The sequence below is a fragment of the Solanum tuberosum genome, unplaced genomic scaffold (genome assembly GCF_000226075.1).
Source record: "Solanum tuberosum cultivar DM 1-3 516 R44 unplaced genomic scaffold, SolTub_3.0 scf00202, whole genome shotgun sequence".
Taxonomy (NCBI): domain Eukaryota; kingdom Viridiplantae; phylum Streptophyta; class Magnoliopsida; order Solanales; family Solanaceae; genus Solanum; species Solanum tuberosum.
This window is the reverse complement of record NW_006239128.1, coordinates 505,190-522,797: the sequence shown is the minus strand read 5'-3', so window position 1 is coordinate 522,797 and position 17,608 is coordinate 505,190. Positions and strand designations below refer to the sequence as shown.

The 17,608-nt window shown below is 31.8% G+C and overlaps 4 protein-coding genes, 1 long non-coding RNA gene and 1 other non-coding gene across 6 annotated transcripts; 2 read left to right on the top strand and 4 right to left on the bottom strand.

The window, feature by feature from the left end:
- The first annotated feature begins 354 nt into the window (after positions 1–354).
- On the top strand, positions 355–2,888 carry LOC102586074 (uncharacterized). The gene is made up of 5 exons (XM_015312465.1): positions 355–733; positions 1,320–1,419; positions 2,013–2,131; positions 2,436–2,514; positions 2,624–2,888. The coding sequence occupies exons 1-5, from the start codon at positions 596–598 to the stop codon at positions 2,638–2,640; spliced, it is 453 nt and encodes a 150-aa protein (XP_015167951.1). The 5' UTR covers positions 355–595; the 3' UTR covers positions 2,641–2,888.
- Positions 2,889–4,190: 1,302 nt separating this feature from the next.
- LOC102591695 (7-deoxyloganetic acid glucosyltransferase-like) lies at positions 4,191–7,741 on the bottom strand. The gene is made up of 2 exons (XM_006355617.2): positions 7,100–7,741; positions 4,191–5,319 (listed from the first exon to the last, which is right to left on the bottom strand). Exons 1-2 carry the CDS (start codon positions 7,623–7,625, stop codon positions 4,397–4,399), a joined length of 1,449 nt encoding a protein of 482 aa, XP_006355679.1. The 5' UTR covers positions 7,626–7,741; the 3' UTR covers positions 4,191–4,396.
- A 1,874-nt stretch (positions 7,742–9,615) lies between these two features.
- On the bottom strand, positions 9,616–10,582 carry LOC107062158 (uncharacterized). The gene is made up of 2 exons (XM_015312495.1): positions 10,523–10,582; positions 9,616–10,248 (listed from the first exon to the last, which is right to left on the bottom strand). Exons 1-2 carry the CDS (start codon positions 10,580–10,582, stop codon positions 9,616–9,618), a joined length of 693 nt encoding a protein of 230 aa, XP_015167981.1.
- A 253-nt stretch (positions 10,583–10,835) lies between these two features.
- Positions 10,836–11,376, top strand: LOC107062155 (uncharacterized). The gene is made up of 2 exons (XR_001474459.1): positions 10,836–11,002; positions 11,112–11,376. It is a non-coding gene; the product is annotated as an uncharacterized lncRNA (long non-coding RNA).
- A 1,081-nt stretch (positions 11,377–12,457) lies between these two features.
- Positions 12,458–12,529, bottom strand: TRNAD-GUC (transfer RNA aspartic acid (anticodon GUC)). The gene has a single exon. It is a non-coding gene; the product is annotated as a tRNA-Asp (tRNA).
- Positions 12,530–12,993: 464 nt separating this feature from the next.
- Positions 12,994–16,650, bottom strand: LOC102592037 (7-deoxyloganetic acid glucosyltransferase-like). The gene is made up of 2 exons (XM_006355618.2): positions 16,007–16,650; positions 12,994–14,188 (listed from the first exon to the last, which is right to left on the bottom strand). The coding sequence occupies exons 1-2, from the start codon at positions 16,530–16,532 to the stop codon at positions 13,266–13,268; spliced, it is 1,449 nt and encodes a 482-aa protein (XP_006355680.1). The 5' UTR covers positions 16,533–16,650; the 3' UTR covers positions 12,994–13,265.
- Between the last annotated feature and the right edge of the window lie 958 nt (positions 16,651–17,608).

Sequence of the window (17,608 nt, the reverse complement as noted above, 5' to 3'; positions counted from 1 at the left end):
AAATCTCACTCGTCTCTCTCTTATCTCACTCACTAATCTCCTATATATCTGATATCCCAATGCAAATCACTCCAAATACATATAGATACATGTATCCAATATCTATCTAGTGTGATTCGCATGTTCTGTGATATATACGAATCTTGCTCGCCAATCACCTCTCTCCCTATCTTTATGTACCTAATAGTAAAAATACATATATCTTTTAGTGAAATATATCTAATTACGTAATTTTTTTCCCAATAAAAATAGTGTAGGCATAAATGGTCAAATAGTCCCCATTCTTTTTGTCTTTGGGTGGCCTCTATAAATTAGAGTCTCACCATTCTTTGTATTCTACACTGAAAACTTCACGTGCTCTCTTTTTCTTCTCACATCTCCCCAACTACTATAATTTTGCTGAATTATCTGAAAAAACATTAAAGTCCTTATCCCATTTCTGTTTTCTTGGAAACTGTGTAATTTATCAGTTAGGCCATTATATATGTTTGCTACTCAACCAAACCTCCAAAGGTAGTTAGTTAGTTAGTTTTGAGAGAGACAGCGGGCAAGAGATCTTATTTCCTCGTTTAATTCGGTGATTTTTTTAACATACATGGAGAAGGGAAAGCAAGTGTTTGGTTCTTCGGCTTCGGCTTCTGCTTCTGCTTCGTCCTTTACAAATGATTTGTTTGGTCCGAAAGAGCCCTCGAAAACGTCGCTCTTTGGTTCCATTTTTGGCCCACAATCTACGGTATTATCCGTTTCATTTTAATTTATTCGTCTTAGTTACTATTTGGGCTTATCAAAAGATGGTTAAAGCCACACTTAAAAGAATTATTAACTATTAGTTGTTCATTTTTTTTATTTGATTTATTATCATCAATTACTATGCTTTTAATATGTATGTGGTGATAGTTTAGGTAAGGAAAAAGGAATAACTGCATATTGAGGACATGAAACTCGCGAAGAAAAAAAAAGATAGTTAATTCAAGTCTGTTTTTGACCGTCGATTCTATTTATTTTTAAAAAAGAATTTGAAAATTTTATTTTTGAATTTATATCTAACATTAATTAGTTTAACCCCGTACGATAAATGATGCCAAATATCTTAAACAAAAGATTACAAGTACAACTTCTCCTACTCCATCCTGCATGCATCATTGCATCTATAGATATTCCTTTCTATAAACGAAAAGTATATTGACCTTTTTAATTTTATTTAGAAAAACATTAAGGTAACTTTTCGTATCAAGTCTGATATGATAACTTGAAAAATTGTAAAAATGATCATATTTTTTATCTAATTTTTTTTTTCTATTTTATATATATTATTTTAGGGACTTGGAAGGGATTCCACTCACTCTGTAGCTAGAGGTTCATCAAGAATCCAAGATCCAAAAAACCAGTCATGTGGAAATGCAAAATATGGAACTTCAGGTTAATTTCTCCTATATTTTTTCACTTTTTTAATAACCACTTTGACATAAAATTTAAGAAAATAAAAATAAGAATTGAACGTGTGGTCAAAAACAATTTATGAAATTATAAAAATATGTCATTAAGGATATAACAACAAATTTAGTGTAATTCCACAAGTGAGGTGTAGAGAGGATGGTGTGCATGCAGTCATCCCCCTATCTCGTGAAAATAGAAAAGTTATTTCCAATACACACAGCTCAAATAAATCATAAGATAAGAAAATGAAATATAAAAAGGTACTATCATTCTTCCTCTTTTTATAACCGACTAATAATTAGAAAATAACATCACATAAAATGGAACGAGAGGGAAGCACATGCCTTTAATTATGATTTTTCACCTGATGTATGTATTGGGGTCCAATAAAATCTGAATGCCCATCTCAGAGAAAAGTGCTCCTTGACAAAAACGATTCTATTTTCAAGGCTCGATCACGACATCTCTGACTAAAAATGAAGTACTTACTACTCCACCATAATCCCGTAGACATATATATGCTTGCTTAAGTTACAAATCTCTCTCTTAATTGTTGTTCATTAATGTCATGACAGGTAATAATGAGAAGAATAATTCCATATTGTATCAGAATGGAACAACAGAACCATGCCATTTAAGTTCATCAATATACTATGGTGGCCAAGACGTTTATTATCCACCTACTGCCTCAACTGTAAGTATATTTTTAGCAGTAATAAATATGCATATTAATAATAAAATATTTACCAGTATTAGTTAATTGTTATTAGATCTAATATAGCTTTAGGCTTTAGAGATATTTACAAAGAGTATTAATTGCTGCTAAAAATACATATTTAACGCAACTGTTAATTAATTACCGCTAAAGATTATTTTTAATGTAGTAGCACTATGTTTTTTTTTCCGAACTTCTTCAGTGAAAATTTTGAATCTGTCGTGTAGTAGTTGTTTGTTTTTCAATTTCTAAATAGTTTCTTTTATGTTCATGACTTGATCAGTTCAAGAAAAATGTAGAAGAAGATGATGATCAAAATGGAAACAATTCAAATTGTGCTTCAAGAGGAAATTGGTGGCAAGGTATGGAAATTAAATTTTGTAGAAAAGAATAATTATTTCTATGATTAATTATTTCTTTTAGCAATGTCATAAAAAAACTCAACTATATATTTATTTTTTTGTCCCACAGGATCATTATACTATTGAGGCCTTGCTTTTTTCCCTATGCAAAGTGGTTCAACCTTTTTTCGAACTCAGCGCATAGCAGAAGTTTAGTGCATGCACCGATTATCTTTTTAGTCAAGGCCCATTTCAACACTTAATTAGTTAACTTTTTTTTGTTTTATTTTGTTGGTTTGTCTTTATGGTAATTGGCAGGACCTTAAGCCAATTTTGTAAATGGGTTTGTCCCACTAATTTTAACACTTTATTAGTAGACACCTTGTTGTAATTAATTAATATCCCTTCTCTATATGGGAATATATATGTGTGGAGAATATAATGGTTATTATTTTGTAAATAATTCTAAGAAGTTTGATTTTTGAGATGATATCCAACTGCATACCAACGAAAAGTCATTACAATCGTATTCCATCATATTCACGTATCGTAGGCATATAATAGTTACGTCGTTGCATCTAAAAAATTTTGGCCAAAGATCTCAGGTTCTTCATAATAACTTATTGGTATACAAGCATACCATACAGATTTCTCAACAGTACTTATAAAAAGTAAAATATAAATAAGAATTGTGACATTCAATCTGAAAGCCCTAGCACGAACAAAAATGTTTGAAAAGTGATTTAACTATAGCTATTATTTTAAAAAGTCATATTTATTCTAGTCCGTTCCAAAATTGAAAAGTGATTTAACTATAGTTATTATTTTAAAAAGTCATATTTATTCTAGTCCGTTCCAAAATTGAAAAGTGATTTAACTATAGCTATTATTTTAAAAAGTCATATTTATTCTAGTCCGTTCCAAAATTGAAAAGTGACTTAACTATAGTTATTATTTTAAAGTCATATTTATTCTAGTCCCTTCCAAAATTGAAAAGTGATTTAACTATAGTTATTATTTTAAAAAGTCATATTTATTCTAGTCCCTTCCAAAAAAAATGACGTATCTTTAAAAATTATAATTACGCCGTTGCCGGGGATCGAACCCGGGTCACCCGCGTGACAGGCGGGAATACTTACCACTATACTACAACGAATTGTTTGTTTTCAAACTTCTATGATTTACTATTTGTCACATTTTTCTGTCTTCTATAGTATAAATAAAATAATTTGTATATTACTAGCAATTACCATATTCTATAGTATTGCACTTTTATTTAGCAGTCAGCGGCCAACACCTACATTATATAGTAAACCATCAATTAGGGGAAGAATTAGAAGCTCATATATGAGTTCGGCGGTAGTCAGTATTTTTTGTGTTAATTAAATATGTATAAATATTAAGTTTAGAATCAGTTATGAACACTTAAAGTAGTCACTCCGCCTCTGCATACAAGCATATGGATTAATTCTTCCATCAACTATACAAAATAAATATACATATTTATTTGTCTAATTTTATAAATCTAAGAGTCAAATCACTATTTTATACCTAGCTTACCTTTATTATTAACTAATCATTTTTAATTCATTTCTCAATATTTAGATGACTTTCAATAAATATAGATAATATAATACAAATATCATTTTATATGTTGTTTCTAGAACACACACTATGTGTGTATAACCCAACGGAAATAAAAACAAAAGGTCCAATTTCAAAAGCAAGATTAAAGTGTCTTCTTGAATAAGAAGATCTAAAACAACACTCGATGAGAAAGTCAGGTACATAACATAATAAATCTCCTTGTGATTCTAACAACGATTGAAACTTCTATATGTCTTAAAGGGTTGCACAACTTTTATCTCCTTGAAAAAGAAACGAACTGTCATTTCAACGACGCTTAAACCTTATCACTTAAAGATTTAATATCCTTCACGAGACGATCGAAATTAGAATAAGATGATCCACCTTCCATCAAACAATTCTTAGCTAATTTAGACATATGATTTGCTCTTTCCAGAAACTCTTCTTTTCTCAATACCATCAAATCCTTCACCATTTTCTCAACAATTTCTCTATCACATGTATCCTTCATGTCAAGCCCAATTCCCCAAACTTTTTCAACAAATCTACTATTCACTTGTTGGTCATAAAAATAAGGCCAACAAATCATGGGCTTCCCCTCGTAAACACTCTCGAGAATCGAATTCCATCCACAATGAGTCCAAAACCCGCCTACCGCGGGATGGGCCAATACTTCTTCTTGTGGAGCCCACTCCACTATATATCCCCTTTCTTTCGTCCCCGTCGCTAAATCCACCGGAATCTTTGATCTCCATTCTTCTCCGGCGATGGAATCCGGTCGGATTACCCACAAAAATTTCTGCCCACTGTTAACCAATCCGTACCAAAATTCGATCAATTGATCGTTCGTCATTGTCGCGATACTCCCAAAACTAACGTAAATTACTGAATTCGGTAGCTGATCGTTTAGCCAATCGATACAAGTTCTGTCTTCTGCCCACAAACTGTTTGATGATGGTTGCAATGTAGTTTGTTTCTTCTTTAAATGCGCGTGGAGCGGTCCAATTGGATAGAGATTTGGGCAAATTGTTCGCAATTGATTGAGTATGGGTTCATCTAATTCTTCGAATGTGTTGAGTATTAAGCCATGAGCTCGTGAATTTTCTTGACCCTCTGTTTTGAGGAGCTGGATATATGAATCTGTTAAGTCGCCGGAGCGGCAAAAGCTCGGTAGATCACGTCGCCGGAGAAATGTTTCAGTTCCCGGAACACTTTTAAGTGGTTCATCCAAGTTATCATCTGTAGATATTTGAAATTGAAGAATTAGAAGATTGTGTAAACTTGGTGAAATCATAAGTTATGATCTATAGGTCACAGAGTCGAGCCGTGGAATCAGTTATTGATACTTGAATTAGGATAGGCGAAATGTTGCTAACTATGTTACGTCACATTGGGGTGTGACCTTTCTTCAAATCATGTGTGAACGTGGAATGCTATATGCACTAGCGTCTAGTAATTCTAGCTTAAAATCTCAAAAGTAGAATAAATTTCAAGATTAACATAACATGTACTCAACTGATAATGCAAATATATTTATGCCAATCAACTTTCGAAAAAGAGTAGAAGAATGAAATCTATTACGTGGCATAATAGATCGTTACGCTTCAACCGAGTTAGGCCTTCTTCATTGCCAACCATACCTGATAACGGTGTGAGAAGGCGTAAACAGACCAAGAGCCATAGTAACAAAAAGACTATCCATTTAAGAAATCACTAAAATTTCAACAAATACTAGATTTCAATAGTAAATAAGTTCAATATCAAATATAACATTACATAGACGGACATAAAGTTCTAGCAATAACACAAATCCTAAGCTACAACAAGCGAAAGAATGATATCATGAATTATAAGTGGATCTTAACAAATTTCCTATCAAAACACTAATACGACTACAAACAAATTTGTCATGAATCATGAATGGATCTTAACATACAGATCATTATACTTCAATCGAGTTAGTCCTTCTTCATTACCAACCATACCTAATAAACGTATGAGAAGGCGAAAAGAGACCAAGAGCCACAGTAACAAAAAGGCCATCCAGTCAAAAAAATCACTAAAATTTCATCAAATACTAAATTTTGAATCTAAAAGCTCAATACTTAAAGAGTTCAATATCAATAACTTTACATAGACAAACATAAAATTCTAGCAATTACACAAATCCTAAGCTACAACACGCAAAAGAATGATATCATGAATCATGAGTGAATCTTAACATACAGATCATTACACTTCAACCGAGTTAGGCCTTCCTCGTTACCAACCATACCTGATAACGGTGTGAGAAGGTGAAAAGAGACTAAGAGCCCTAGTAACAAAAAGGCTATCCATTCTAGAACTCACTAAAATTTCAATAGTAAATAAGTTCATTATCAAATAACGTTACATAGACGGACATAAAATTCTAGCAATAACACAAATCTTAAGCTACAACACTCAAAAGAATGATATCTTGAATTATAAGTGGATCTTAACAAATTTCCCATCAAAACAATAATATGACTGCAAACAAATTTGTCATGAATCATGAGTGGATCTTAACATACAGATCATTACACTTCAACCGAGTTAGGCCTTCTTCGTTACCAACCATACCTAATAACGGTATGAGAAGGCGAAAAGAGACCAAGAGCCATAGTAACAAATTTGCCATCCATTCAAAAAAATCACTAAAATTTCAACAAATACTAAATTTTAAATCTAAAATCTCAATACTAAATGAGTTCAATATCAATAACTTTACATAAACGAACATAAAATTCTAGCAATTACACAAATCCTAAGCTACAACAATGATATCATGAATCATGAGCGAATCTTAACAAATTTCCCCATCAAAGCACTAATACGACTACAAACATCATCCCTAAAGTACTTAAAGTAACAAACAAGAGCGTGGTTACATACAAACCTGACACATAAGATAACAATAATCGTTTTCAAGACGATCAACCAACCCAATCCCAACACTAACAAATTTGCATTATTCAAGTTCAAACAATCATATACTAACCTTTGAAAGGATATTCTCCGGATTCAATGAGTTTAGGAAGGCAAAAGAAGATCCAAAGACAACACGGACTAATAGTTCGAACACAAAAAATAGGTACACTAATCTCATCAGCAACATCACAAGTAAATCCCAAAATTCCATCAGCTATAATACAACTAACTCGTCGTCTTTCTTTCCCATCAAGATCAAAACAGAGCAAATCAGAAGTCAACATATCTTTAAACAGAGTCTTTGTTTTAGTCCTCAAAGACTCAAAAACCTCCATAAACTTTCCTCCATCTCGAGGGTGATCATCTGGTAATCCATCCGATATCGTCTTGATTTGAAAACCAGGACATTGATCAAATCTTGAAGTTATATCAGTGTGAAGAACGAGACGATTGTGAATGTTTTCAGTGAGAAGGATGGTGATATGTAAGCCTGAAAAACAGAGGAGTTCAGCAAGTTTGAACATTGAGTTTACAGGGCCTTGTAATGGTAAAGGGAAAATGAGTACATGAGGAGGAAGTGATTCTTGTTCATCCATGGTAGGCTAATGTTAAGAGTTTCAATAATGGTGATCTTGTTTTACAAAAAATTGGAACTTGTTGACTAGCTAGAGTTCAGCAAAATAGGAAAAAAGTAATGAAATACAAAGATAAGTATTGAAAAACTCTTGCAGTTAATTATTAGTTTCGTTTCCAAATAATTGACACTTTTGACGACACTCATTTATTTGATTAATTAAATTTAGATACACTCCTGATAGGCGAAAAATATTATTATATATACATGGTTAAAATTATTTTTTAGATGTATATAATAAATGTCGAACCCCCTTCGACTAGTTCATATGTTTTACCCCTTCGGATTTTGAACCCCCTTATTGAAAATTCTGGCTCCGCCACTCGACATAACAAGTGGTTTCAAACACTTGTAGAAGCATGACGACTCTTAATAAAAAGCCGAGAGAAGTGTTGAAGACACGTCTTAACTTTGTGAGAATTTTGGAGTGTATTTCACTTATGTTGTAAAATTGGGGGTGTATTTAAGTTCAGTTAGTCAAGAAAAATGAATATTTTTAAGGCTGTTAATAGTTCGAGATAAAACTAATAATTTATGCTGAGTTTAAGGCGTGTTTTCAATTCTTCTCTCTCAAAGAAAAATATATAGAATATATCAAAATATGTTTTAATGTTATAATCTTAAACATGTAACATAAAATAAAGAAAAATAGAATAAATAAATTAAAATGAAAGTATTTGTCAAGTTGATAGAGTTAAGAAATATTATCTCTGTTTTTTTTCATTGGAAAGGGGGTAGGCAGGTAGGTAGTGAAATCGAACTTTGATACTATTAATAAAAATAAATTAATCTCCAAGTGGCTATGATTTTTTTAATATATCTTTTCTGTGTTTGCACCATTATTTCTATCGCCAAATCACTTTTTCTAACAAAGATCTCTATGCAGATACATATGCATTCAAATAATATTATTTCGCTGTTTCAATCTGTTAACATAGTCAATCTTGAACAATAGCGGTAAAAAGAGAAAGGATAAACCCAAAAAAAGAAAAACTAAAAATTGGGGGGAATGATCAAATTTGCTTTTAAACGATGTGAAATAGTTAAAATTGACCATGAATTATGTGAAAAGTTCAAACTTTACCCTTTGTTTAAAATCATTTTAAAATAAGGGAAAATTTGATCCCGACTTATAAAGATGAGTGCTTATTTAACCTAACTATTAATGGAGGACAAATCTATTTCATTTTACATGATTAAGGAGCAAATATAACCATTTTTCATTATAACGTATTAAGAATCTAAACTACAAATCACATCCTCCAAAGCGTACTAAATACTTCTCTTTGAAATATCGAAGACCCTTCCACTTAAACAAGTGTAGGGGATATGAAAGTCATTTTACAAGATATAAATAATCATAAACGGATTCAAGTTAATATTATAATAATAATTGAATTCACAGTTAAATATATGTGAATATTTAGTGAATTTCTATTTATATGTAGAGTCTAAACAAAAGTTACTTAGGTTCACATGAATTGTAATTCGTAACCAACGTCGTAGATCTATACAGTTCAGCTTTTATATACCCATAGTCCACATAAGATTTCATAAGAGTAATAATAACATGTAATGATCTATAATAAGTGAAATTAATTAAGAAAAACCTACTCGATCAAGTAAAATAACATTGATAGCATAAAAATTCTTTATATTATCAAAGTATATTATACAATTATACAACCCTAGTAAATTCACTATCAAACCAAAGTTACTTAGATGTGTATGTATATATGAAAACACTTTACACAAACAAAAAAAAAACCATATCCTATGATTCTCTATGTACAAAAATGATCACAGAATATTATTACTTATCTACTTATATGTTAATCAGACTCTCCAAAAATGTACTTTTAGAGGATCAGACACGCACACATGACACGTCGAACATTTTTGAAGAGTCAGAGCAACATAGACATATTTACAAGTCTTCCCCTGCCTCAATACTAGTCCTCTGAATCTTGATCAATAGCAACAATTTTGGCTGCACCTTTTATAGCAGTTATAAATCTAGGATTATTAACATGATGAGTAATATTCTTGGATTCAAGCCTTGAATTCTTGTTTATATCATCATCATCACTAATAATTTCTTGATCATCATCTTTTTTCATGTCACTTGGTGGTAAAAAACAATCCAAAGATAGTCCCTTTATGTTAAAATCAACTTCTTCAATTGTCCAAACTTCTTCCATCCTAGTCCTTGTATGTCCTTCTGAGTTTTCGCCGAATCTGAATAAGGAAACACATGTCTTGCCAGCATGTGCTATGTTAACACCATCGATTGTTCGATATTCTTGGATTAATGACTCCATTGTTGTTTCCCAAAAGACATCATCTTTTGGAGATTTTAGTCTTAGAAGATGTGAATCTTCAAGTTGGACTAATAGTCCTGTTCTTTGGCTAAAATAGCCCCAAACAGTATGTCTCATAATTTCAACATTGCTACTACTTCTTGCTTTTAGAGATGAGGGCTCTGCTTCAAATTTTAGTACAAAGCAATCTTCACCATGCACTGGCTTTTCACCTATGCAGATCGAATCGGAGAACATATCAGCAGTAGACCTTGGATCAAGACCCTGTCAACATGATCAATCGACATAATCAGACGTTGTTGAACACATGGTATCAGAGCAGATACAGACACATGACATGTTGATGACATAATTAAGTAAATAAAAGTGTCATTTTAGGCCAATTCACAACTAGTATCCACATAAACAGAGAACCATACTATTCATTCAACATCTATTTTGTTTTCCCAATTTAGTGGCTCATAGTTGAGTAAATATGTCATTTTCACTGGTGCTGACTTTTTTTTTGGGATCCGTGCTAGTTTTCGCATCAACTTGCCCTATAGAACAACTTGAAGGGGTCAAGTTGTGAATGAGATTTCGAGTTTATTCGAGCCATGTGACACACAAGTGACAAGACTAAGAAGTGTGTACATTCACAAAATTGTCAATTGAACCTAACTACTAGTACTCGATTGTTGTTTCCCAAAAGACATCATCTTTTGGAGATTTTAGTCTTAGAAGATGTGAATCTTCAAGTTGGACTAATAGTCCTGTTCTTTGGCTAAAAATACATATTTAACGCAACTGTTAATTAATTACCGCTAAAGATTATTTTTAATGTAGTAGCACTATGTTTTTTTTTTCGAACTTCTTCAGTGAAAATTTTGAATCTGTCGTGTAGTAGTTGTTTGTTTTTCAATTTCTAAATAGTTTCTTTTATGTTCATGACTTGATCAGTTCAAGAAAAATGTAGAAGAAGATGATGATCAAAATGGAAACAATTCAAATTGTGCTTCAAGAGGAAATTGGTGGCAAGGTATGGAAATTAAATTTTGTAGAAAAGAATAATTATTTCTATGATTAATTATTTCTTTTAGCAATGTCATAAAAAAACTCAACTATATATTTATTTTTTTGTCCCACAGGATCATTATACTATTGAGGCCTTGCTTTTTTCCCTATGCAAAGTGGTTCAACCTTTTTTCGAACTCAGCGCATAGCAGAAGTTTAGTGCATGCACCGATTATCTTTTTAGTCAAGGCCCATTTCAACACTTAATTAGTTAACTTTTTTTTGTTTTATTTTGTTGGTTTGTCTTTATGGTAATTGGCAGGACCTTAAGCCAATTTTGTAAATGGGTTTGTCCCACTAATTTTAACACTTTATTAGTAGACACCTTGTTGTAATTAATTAATATCCCTTCTCTATATGGGAATATATATGTGTGGAGAATATAATGGTTATTATTTTGTAAATAATTCTAAGAAGTTTGATTTTTGAGATGATATCCAACTGCATACCAACGAAAAGTCATTACAATCGTATTCCATCATATTCACGTATCGTAGGCATATAATAGTTACGTCGTTGCATCTAAAAAAATTTGGCCAAAGATCTCAGGTTCTTCATAATAACTTATTGGTATACAAGCATACCATACAGATTTCCCAACGGTACTTATAAAAAGTAAAATATAAATAAGAATTGTGACATTCAATCTGAAAGCCCTAGCACGAACAAAAATGTTTGAAAAGTGATTTAACTATAGCTATTATTTTAAAAAGTCATATTTATTCTAGTCCGATCCAAAATTGAAAAGTGATTTAACTATAGTTATTATTTTAAAAAGTCATATTTATTCTAGTCCGATCCAAAATTGAAAAGTGATTTAACTATAGTTATTATTTTAAAAAGTCATATTTATTCTAGTCCGATCCAAAATTGAAAAGTGATTTAACTATAGTTATTATTTTAAAAAGTCATATTTATTCTAGTCCGATCCAAAATTGAAAAGTGATTTAACTATAGTTATTATTTTAAAAAGTCATATTTATTCTAGTCCGATCCAAAATTGAAAAGTGATTTAACTATAGCTATTATTTTAAAAAGTCATATTTATTCTAGTCTGTTCCAAAATTGAAAAGTGATTTAACTATAGTTATTATTTTAAAAAGTCATATTTATTCTAGTCCGATCCAAAATTGAAAAGTGATTTAACTATAGTTATTATTTTAAAAAGTCATATTTATTCTAGTCCGATCCAAAATTGAAAAGTGATTTAACTATAGTTATTATTTTAAAAAGTCATATTTATTCTAGTCCGATCCAAAATTGAAAAGTGATTTAACTATAGTTATTATTTTAAAAAGTCATATTTATTCTAGTCCGATCCAAAATTGAAAAGTGATTTAACTATAGTTATTATTTTAAAAATTCATATTTATTCTAGTCCCTTCCAAAAAAAATGACATATCTTTAAAAATTATAATTACGCCGTTGCCGGGGATCGAACCCGGGTCACCCGCGTGACAGGCGGGAATACTTACCACTATACTACAACGACTTGTTTGTTTTCAAACTTCTATGATTTACTATTTGTCACATTTTTCTGTCTTCTATAGTATAAATAAAATAATTTGTATATTACTAGCAATTACCATATTCTATAGTCTTGCACTTTTATTTAGCAGTCAGCGGCCAACACCTACATTATATAGTAAACCATCAATTAGGGGCAGAATTAGAAGCTCATATAGTAGTCAGTATTTTTTGTGTTAATTAATTATATATAAATATTAAGTTTAGAATCAGTTATGAACACTTAAAGTAGTCACTCCTCCTCTGCATACAAGCATATGGATTAATTCCTCCATCCACTAAACAAAATAAATATCCATATTTATTTGTCTAATTTTATAAATCTAAGAGTTAAATCACTATTTTATACCTAGCTTACCTTTATTATTAACTAATCATTTTTAATTCATTTCTCAATATTTAGATGACTTTCAATAAATATAGATAATATAATACAAGTATCATTTTATTTGTTGTTTCTAGAACACACACTATGTTTGTATAACCCAACGGAAATAAAAACAAAAGGTACAATTTCAAAAGCAAGATTAAAGTGTCTTCTTGAATAAGAAGATCTAAAACAACACTCGATGAGAAAGTCAGGTACATAACATAATAAATCTCCTTGTGATTCTAACAACGATTGAAACTTCTATATGTCTTAAAGGGTTGCACAACTTTTATCTCCTTGAAAAAGAAACGAACTGTCATTTCAACGACGCTTAAACCTTATCACTTAAAGATTTAATATCCTTCACGAGACGATCGAAATTAGAGTAAGATGATCCACCTTCCATCAAACAATTCTTAGCTAATTTAGACATATGATTTGCTCTTCCCAAAAACTCTTCTTTTCTCAATACCATCAAATCCTTCACCATTTTCTCAACAATTTCTCTATCACATGTATCCTTCATGTCAAGCCCAATTCCCCAAACTTTTTCAACAAATCTACTATTCACTTGTTGGTCAAAAAAATAAGGCCAACAAATCATGGGCTTCCCCTCATAAACACTCTCGAGAATCGAATTCCATCCACAATGAGTCCAAAACCCACCTACCGCGGGATGGGCCAATACTTCTTCTTGTGGAGCCCACTCCACTATATATCCCCTTTCTTTCGTCCCCGTCGCTAAATCCACCGGAATCTTTGATCTCCATTCTTCTCCGGCGATGGAATCCGGTCGGATTACCCACAAAAATTTCTGCCCACTGTTAACCAATCCGTACCAAAATTCGATCAATTGATCATTCGTCATTGTCGCGATACTCCCAAAACTAACGTAAATTACTGAATTGGGTAGCTGATCGTTTAGCCAATCGATGCAAGTTCTGTCTTCTGCCCACAAACTGTTTGATGATGGTCGCAATGTAGTTTGTTTCTTCTTTAAATGCGCGTGGAGCGGTCCAATTGGATAGAGATTTGGGCAAATTGTTCGCAATTGATTGAGTATGGGTTCATCTAATTCTTCGAATGTGTTGAGTATTAAGCCATGAGCTCGTGAATTTTCTTGACCCTCTGTTTTGAGGAGCTGGATATATGAATCTGTTAAGTCGCCGGAGCGGCAAAAGCTCGGTAGATCACGTCGCCGGAGAAATGTTTCAGTTCCCGGAACACTTTTAAGTGGTTCATCCAAGTTATCATCTGTAGATATTGAAATTGAAGAATTAGAAGATTGTGTAAACTTGGAGAAATCATAAGTTATGATCTATAGGTCACAGAGTCGAGCCGTGGAATCAGTTATTGATACTTGAATTAGGATAGGCGAAATGTTGCTAACTATGTTACGTCACATTGGGGTGTGACCTTTCTTCAAATCATGTGTGAACGTGGAATGCTATATGCACTAGCGTCTAGTAATTCTAGCTTAAAATCTCAAAAGTAGAATAAATTTCAAGATTAACATAACATGTACTCAACTGATAATGCAAATATATTTATGCCAATCAACTTTCGAAAAAGAGTAGAAGAATGAAATCTATTACGTGGCATAATAGATCGTTACGCTTCAACCGAGTTAGGCCTTCTTCATTGCCAACCATACCTGATAACGGTGTGAGAAGGCGTAAACAGACCAAGAGCCATAGTAACAAAAAGACTATCCATTTAAGAAATCACTAAAATTTCAACAAATACTAAATTTCAATAGTAAATAAGTTCAATATCAAATATAACATTACATAGACGGACATAAAGTTCTAGCAATAACACAAATCCTAAGCTACAACAAGCAAAAGAATGATAACATGAATTATAAGTGGATCTTAACAAATTTCCCATCAAAACACTAATACGACTACAAACAAATTTGTCATAAATCATGAGTGGATCTTAACATACAGATCATTACACTTCAATCGAGTTAGGCCTTCTTCGTTACCAACCATACCTATTAACGGTGTGAGAAGGCGAAAAGAGACCAAGAGCCATAGTAACAAATTTGCCATTCCATTTAAGAAATCACTAAAATTTCAACAAATACTAAATTTCAATAGTAAATAAGTTCAATATCAAATAACATTACATAGACGGACATAAAGTTCTAGCAATAACACAAATCCTAAGCTACAACAAGCAAAAGAATGATAACATGAATTATAAGTGGATCTTAACAAATTTCCCATCAAAACACTAATACGACTACAAACAAATTTGTCATAAATCATGAGTGGATCTTAACATACAGATCATTACACTTCAATCGAGTTAGGCCTTCTTCGTTACCAACCATACCTATTAACGGTGTGAGAAGGCGAAAAGAGACCAAGAGCCATAGTAACAAAAAGGCCATCCATTCAAAAAATCACTAAAATTTCAACAAATACTAAATTTTGAATCTAAAATCTCAATACTAAATGAGTTCAGTATCAATAACTTTACATAAACGAGCATAAAATTCTGGCAATTACACAAATCCTAAGCTACAACACGCAAAAGAATGATATCATGAATCATGAGTGGATCTTAACATACAGATCATTACACTTCAACCGAGTTAGGCCTTCTTCGTTACCAACCATACCTATTAACGGTGAGAGAAGGCGAAAAGAGACCAAGAGCCATAGTAACAAAAAGGCCATCCATTCAAAAAAATCACTAAAATTTCAACAAATACTAAATTTTGAATCTAAAATCTCAATACTAAATGAGTTCAATATCAATAACTTTACATAAACGGACATAAAATTCTAGCAATTACACAAATCCTAAGCTACAACAATGATATCATGAATCATGAGCGAATCTTAACAAATTTCCCCATCAAAGCACTAATACGACTACAAACATCATCCCTAAAGTACTTAAAGTCACAAACAAGAGCGTGATTAGATACAAACCAGACAGGATAAGATAACAATAATCGTTTTCAAGACGATCAACCAACCCAACCCCAACACTAACTATACTCATAACAAATTTACATTATTCAAGCTCAATAAGTTCAAACAATCATATACTAACCTTCGAAAGGATATTCTCCGGATTCAATGAGTTTAGGAAGGCAAAAGAAGATCCAAAGACAACACGGACTAATAGTCCGAACACAAAAAATAGGTACACTAATCTCATCAGCAACATCACAAGTAAATCCCCAAACTCCATCAGCTATAATACAACTAACTCGTCGTCTTTCTTTCCCATCAAGATCAAAACAGAGCATATCAGAAGTCAACATATCTTTAAACAGAGTCTTTGTTTTAGTCCTCAAAGAGTCAAAAACCTCTATAAACTTTCCTCCATCTCGAGGGTGATCATCTGGTAATCCATCCGATATCGTCTTGATTTGAAAACCAGGACATTGATCAAATCTTGAAGTTATATCAGTGTGAAGAACGAGACGATTGTGAATGTTTTCAGTGAGAAGGATGGTGATATGTAAGCCTGAAAAACAGAGGAGTTCAGCAAGTTTGAACATTGAGTTTACAGGGCCTTGTAATGGTAAAGGGAAAATGAGTACATGAGGAGGAAGTGATTCTTGTTCATCCATGGTAGGCTAATGTTAAGAGTTTCAATAATGGTGATCTTGTTTTACAAAAAATTGGAACTTGTTGACTAGCTAGAGTTCAGCAAAATAGGAAAAAAGTAATGAAATACAAAGATAAGTATTGAAAAACTCTTGCAGTTAATTATTAGTTTCGTTTCCAAATAATTGACACTTTTGACGACACTCATTTATTTGATTAATTAAATTTAGATACACTCCTGATAGGCGAAAAATATTATTATATATACATGGTTAAAATTATTTTTTAGATGTATATAATAAATGTCGAACCCCCTTCGACTAGTTCGTATGTTTTACCCCTTCGGATTTTGAACCCCCTTATTAAAAATTCTGGCTCCACCACTGGGCATAACAAGTGGTTTCAAACACTTGTACAAGCATGGCAACTCTTAATAAAAAGCCGAGAGAAGTGTTGAAGACACATCTTAACTTTGTGAGAATTTTGGAGTGTATTTCACTTATGCTGTAAAATTGAGGGTGTATTTAAGTTCAGTTAATAAAGAAAAATGAATATTTTAAAGGTTGTTAATAGTTCGAGATAAAACTAATATTTTATGTTGAGTTTAAGGCGTGTTTTCAATTCTTCTCTCTCAAAGAAAAATATATAGAATATATCAAAATATGTTTTAATGTTATAATCTTAAACATGTAACATAAAATAAAGAAAAATAGAATAAATAAATTAAAATGAAAGTATTTGTCAAGTTGATAGAGTTAAGAAATATTATCTCTGTTTTTTTTCATTGGAAAGGGGGTAGGCAGGTAGGTAGTGAAATCGAACTTTGATACTATTAATAAAAATAAATTAATCTCCAAGTGGCTATGATTTTTTTAATATATCTTTTCTGTGTTTGCACCATTATTTCTATCGCCAAATCACTTTTTCTAACAAAGATCTCTATGCAGATACATATGCATTAAAATAATATTATTAAATATTATTTCGCTGTTTCAATCTGTTAACATAGTTCTAATCTTGAACAATAGCGGTAAAAAGAGAAAGGATAAACCCAAAAAAGAAAAACTAAAAATTGGGGGAATGATCAAATTTGCTTTTA

Coding starts and splice junctions, on each gene's coding strand:
- LOC102586074 (XM_015312465.1), top strand. CDS start 596: ATGGAGAAGGGAAAGCAAGTGTTTGGTTCTTCGGCTTCGGCTTCTGCT. Junction 734..1,319: donor TTTTTGGCCCACAATCTACG/GTATTATCCGTT, acceptor ATATTATTTTAG/GGACTTGGAAGGGATTCCAC. Junction 1,420..2,012: donor TGCAAAATATGGAACTTCAG/GTTAATTTCTCC, acceptor ATGTCATGACAG/GTAATAATGAGAAGAATAAT.
- LOC102591695 (XM_006355617.2), bottom strand. CDS start 7,625: ATGGATGAACAAGAATCACTTCCTCCTCATGTACTCATTTTCCCTTTA. Junction 5,320..7,099: donor CGGAGAATATCCTTTCAAAG/GTTAGTATATGA, acceptor AAATATCTACAG/ATGATAACTTGGATGAACCA.
- LOC107062158 (XM_015312495.1), bottom strand. CDS start 10,582: ATGGCTCGAATAAACTCGAAATCTCATTCACAACTTGACCCCTTCAAG. Junction 10,249..10,522: donor CCTTCAAGTTGTTCTATAGG/GCAAGTTGATGC, acceptor TCATGTTGACAG/GGTCTTGATCCAAGGTCTAC.
- LOC102592037 (XM_006355618.2), bottom strand. CDS start 16,532: ATGGATGAACAAGAATCACTTCCTCCTCATGTACTCATTTTCCCTTTA. Junction 14,189..16,006: donor CGGAGAATATCCTTTCGAAG/GTTAGTATATGA, acceptor CAATATCTACAG/ATGATAACTTGGATGAACCA.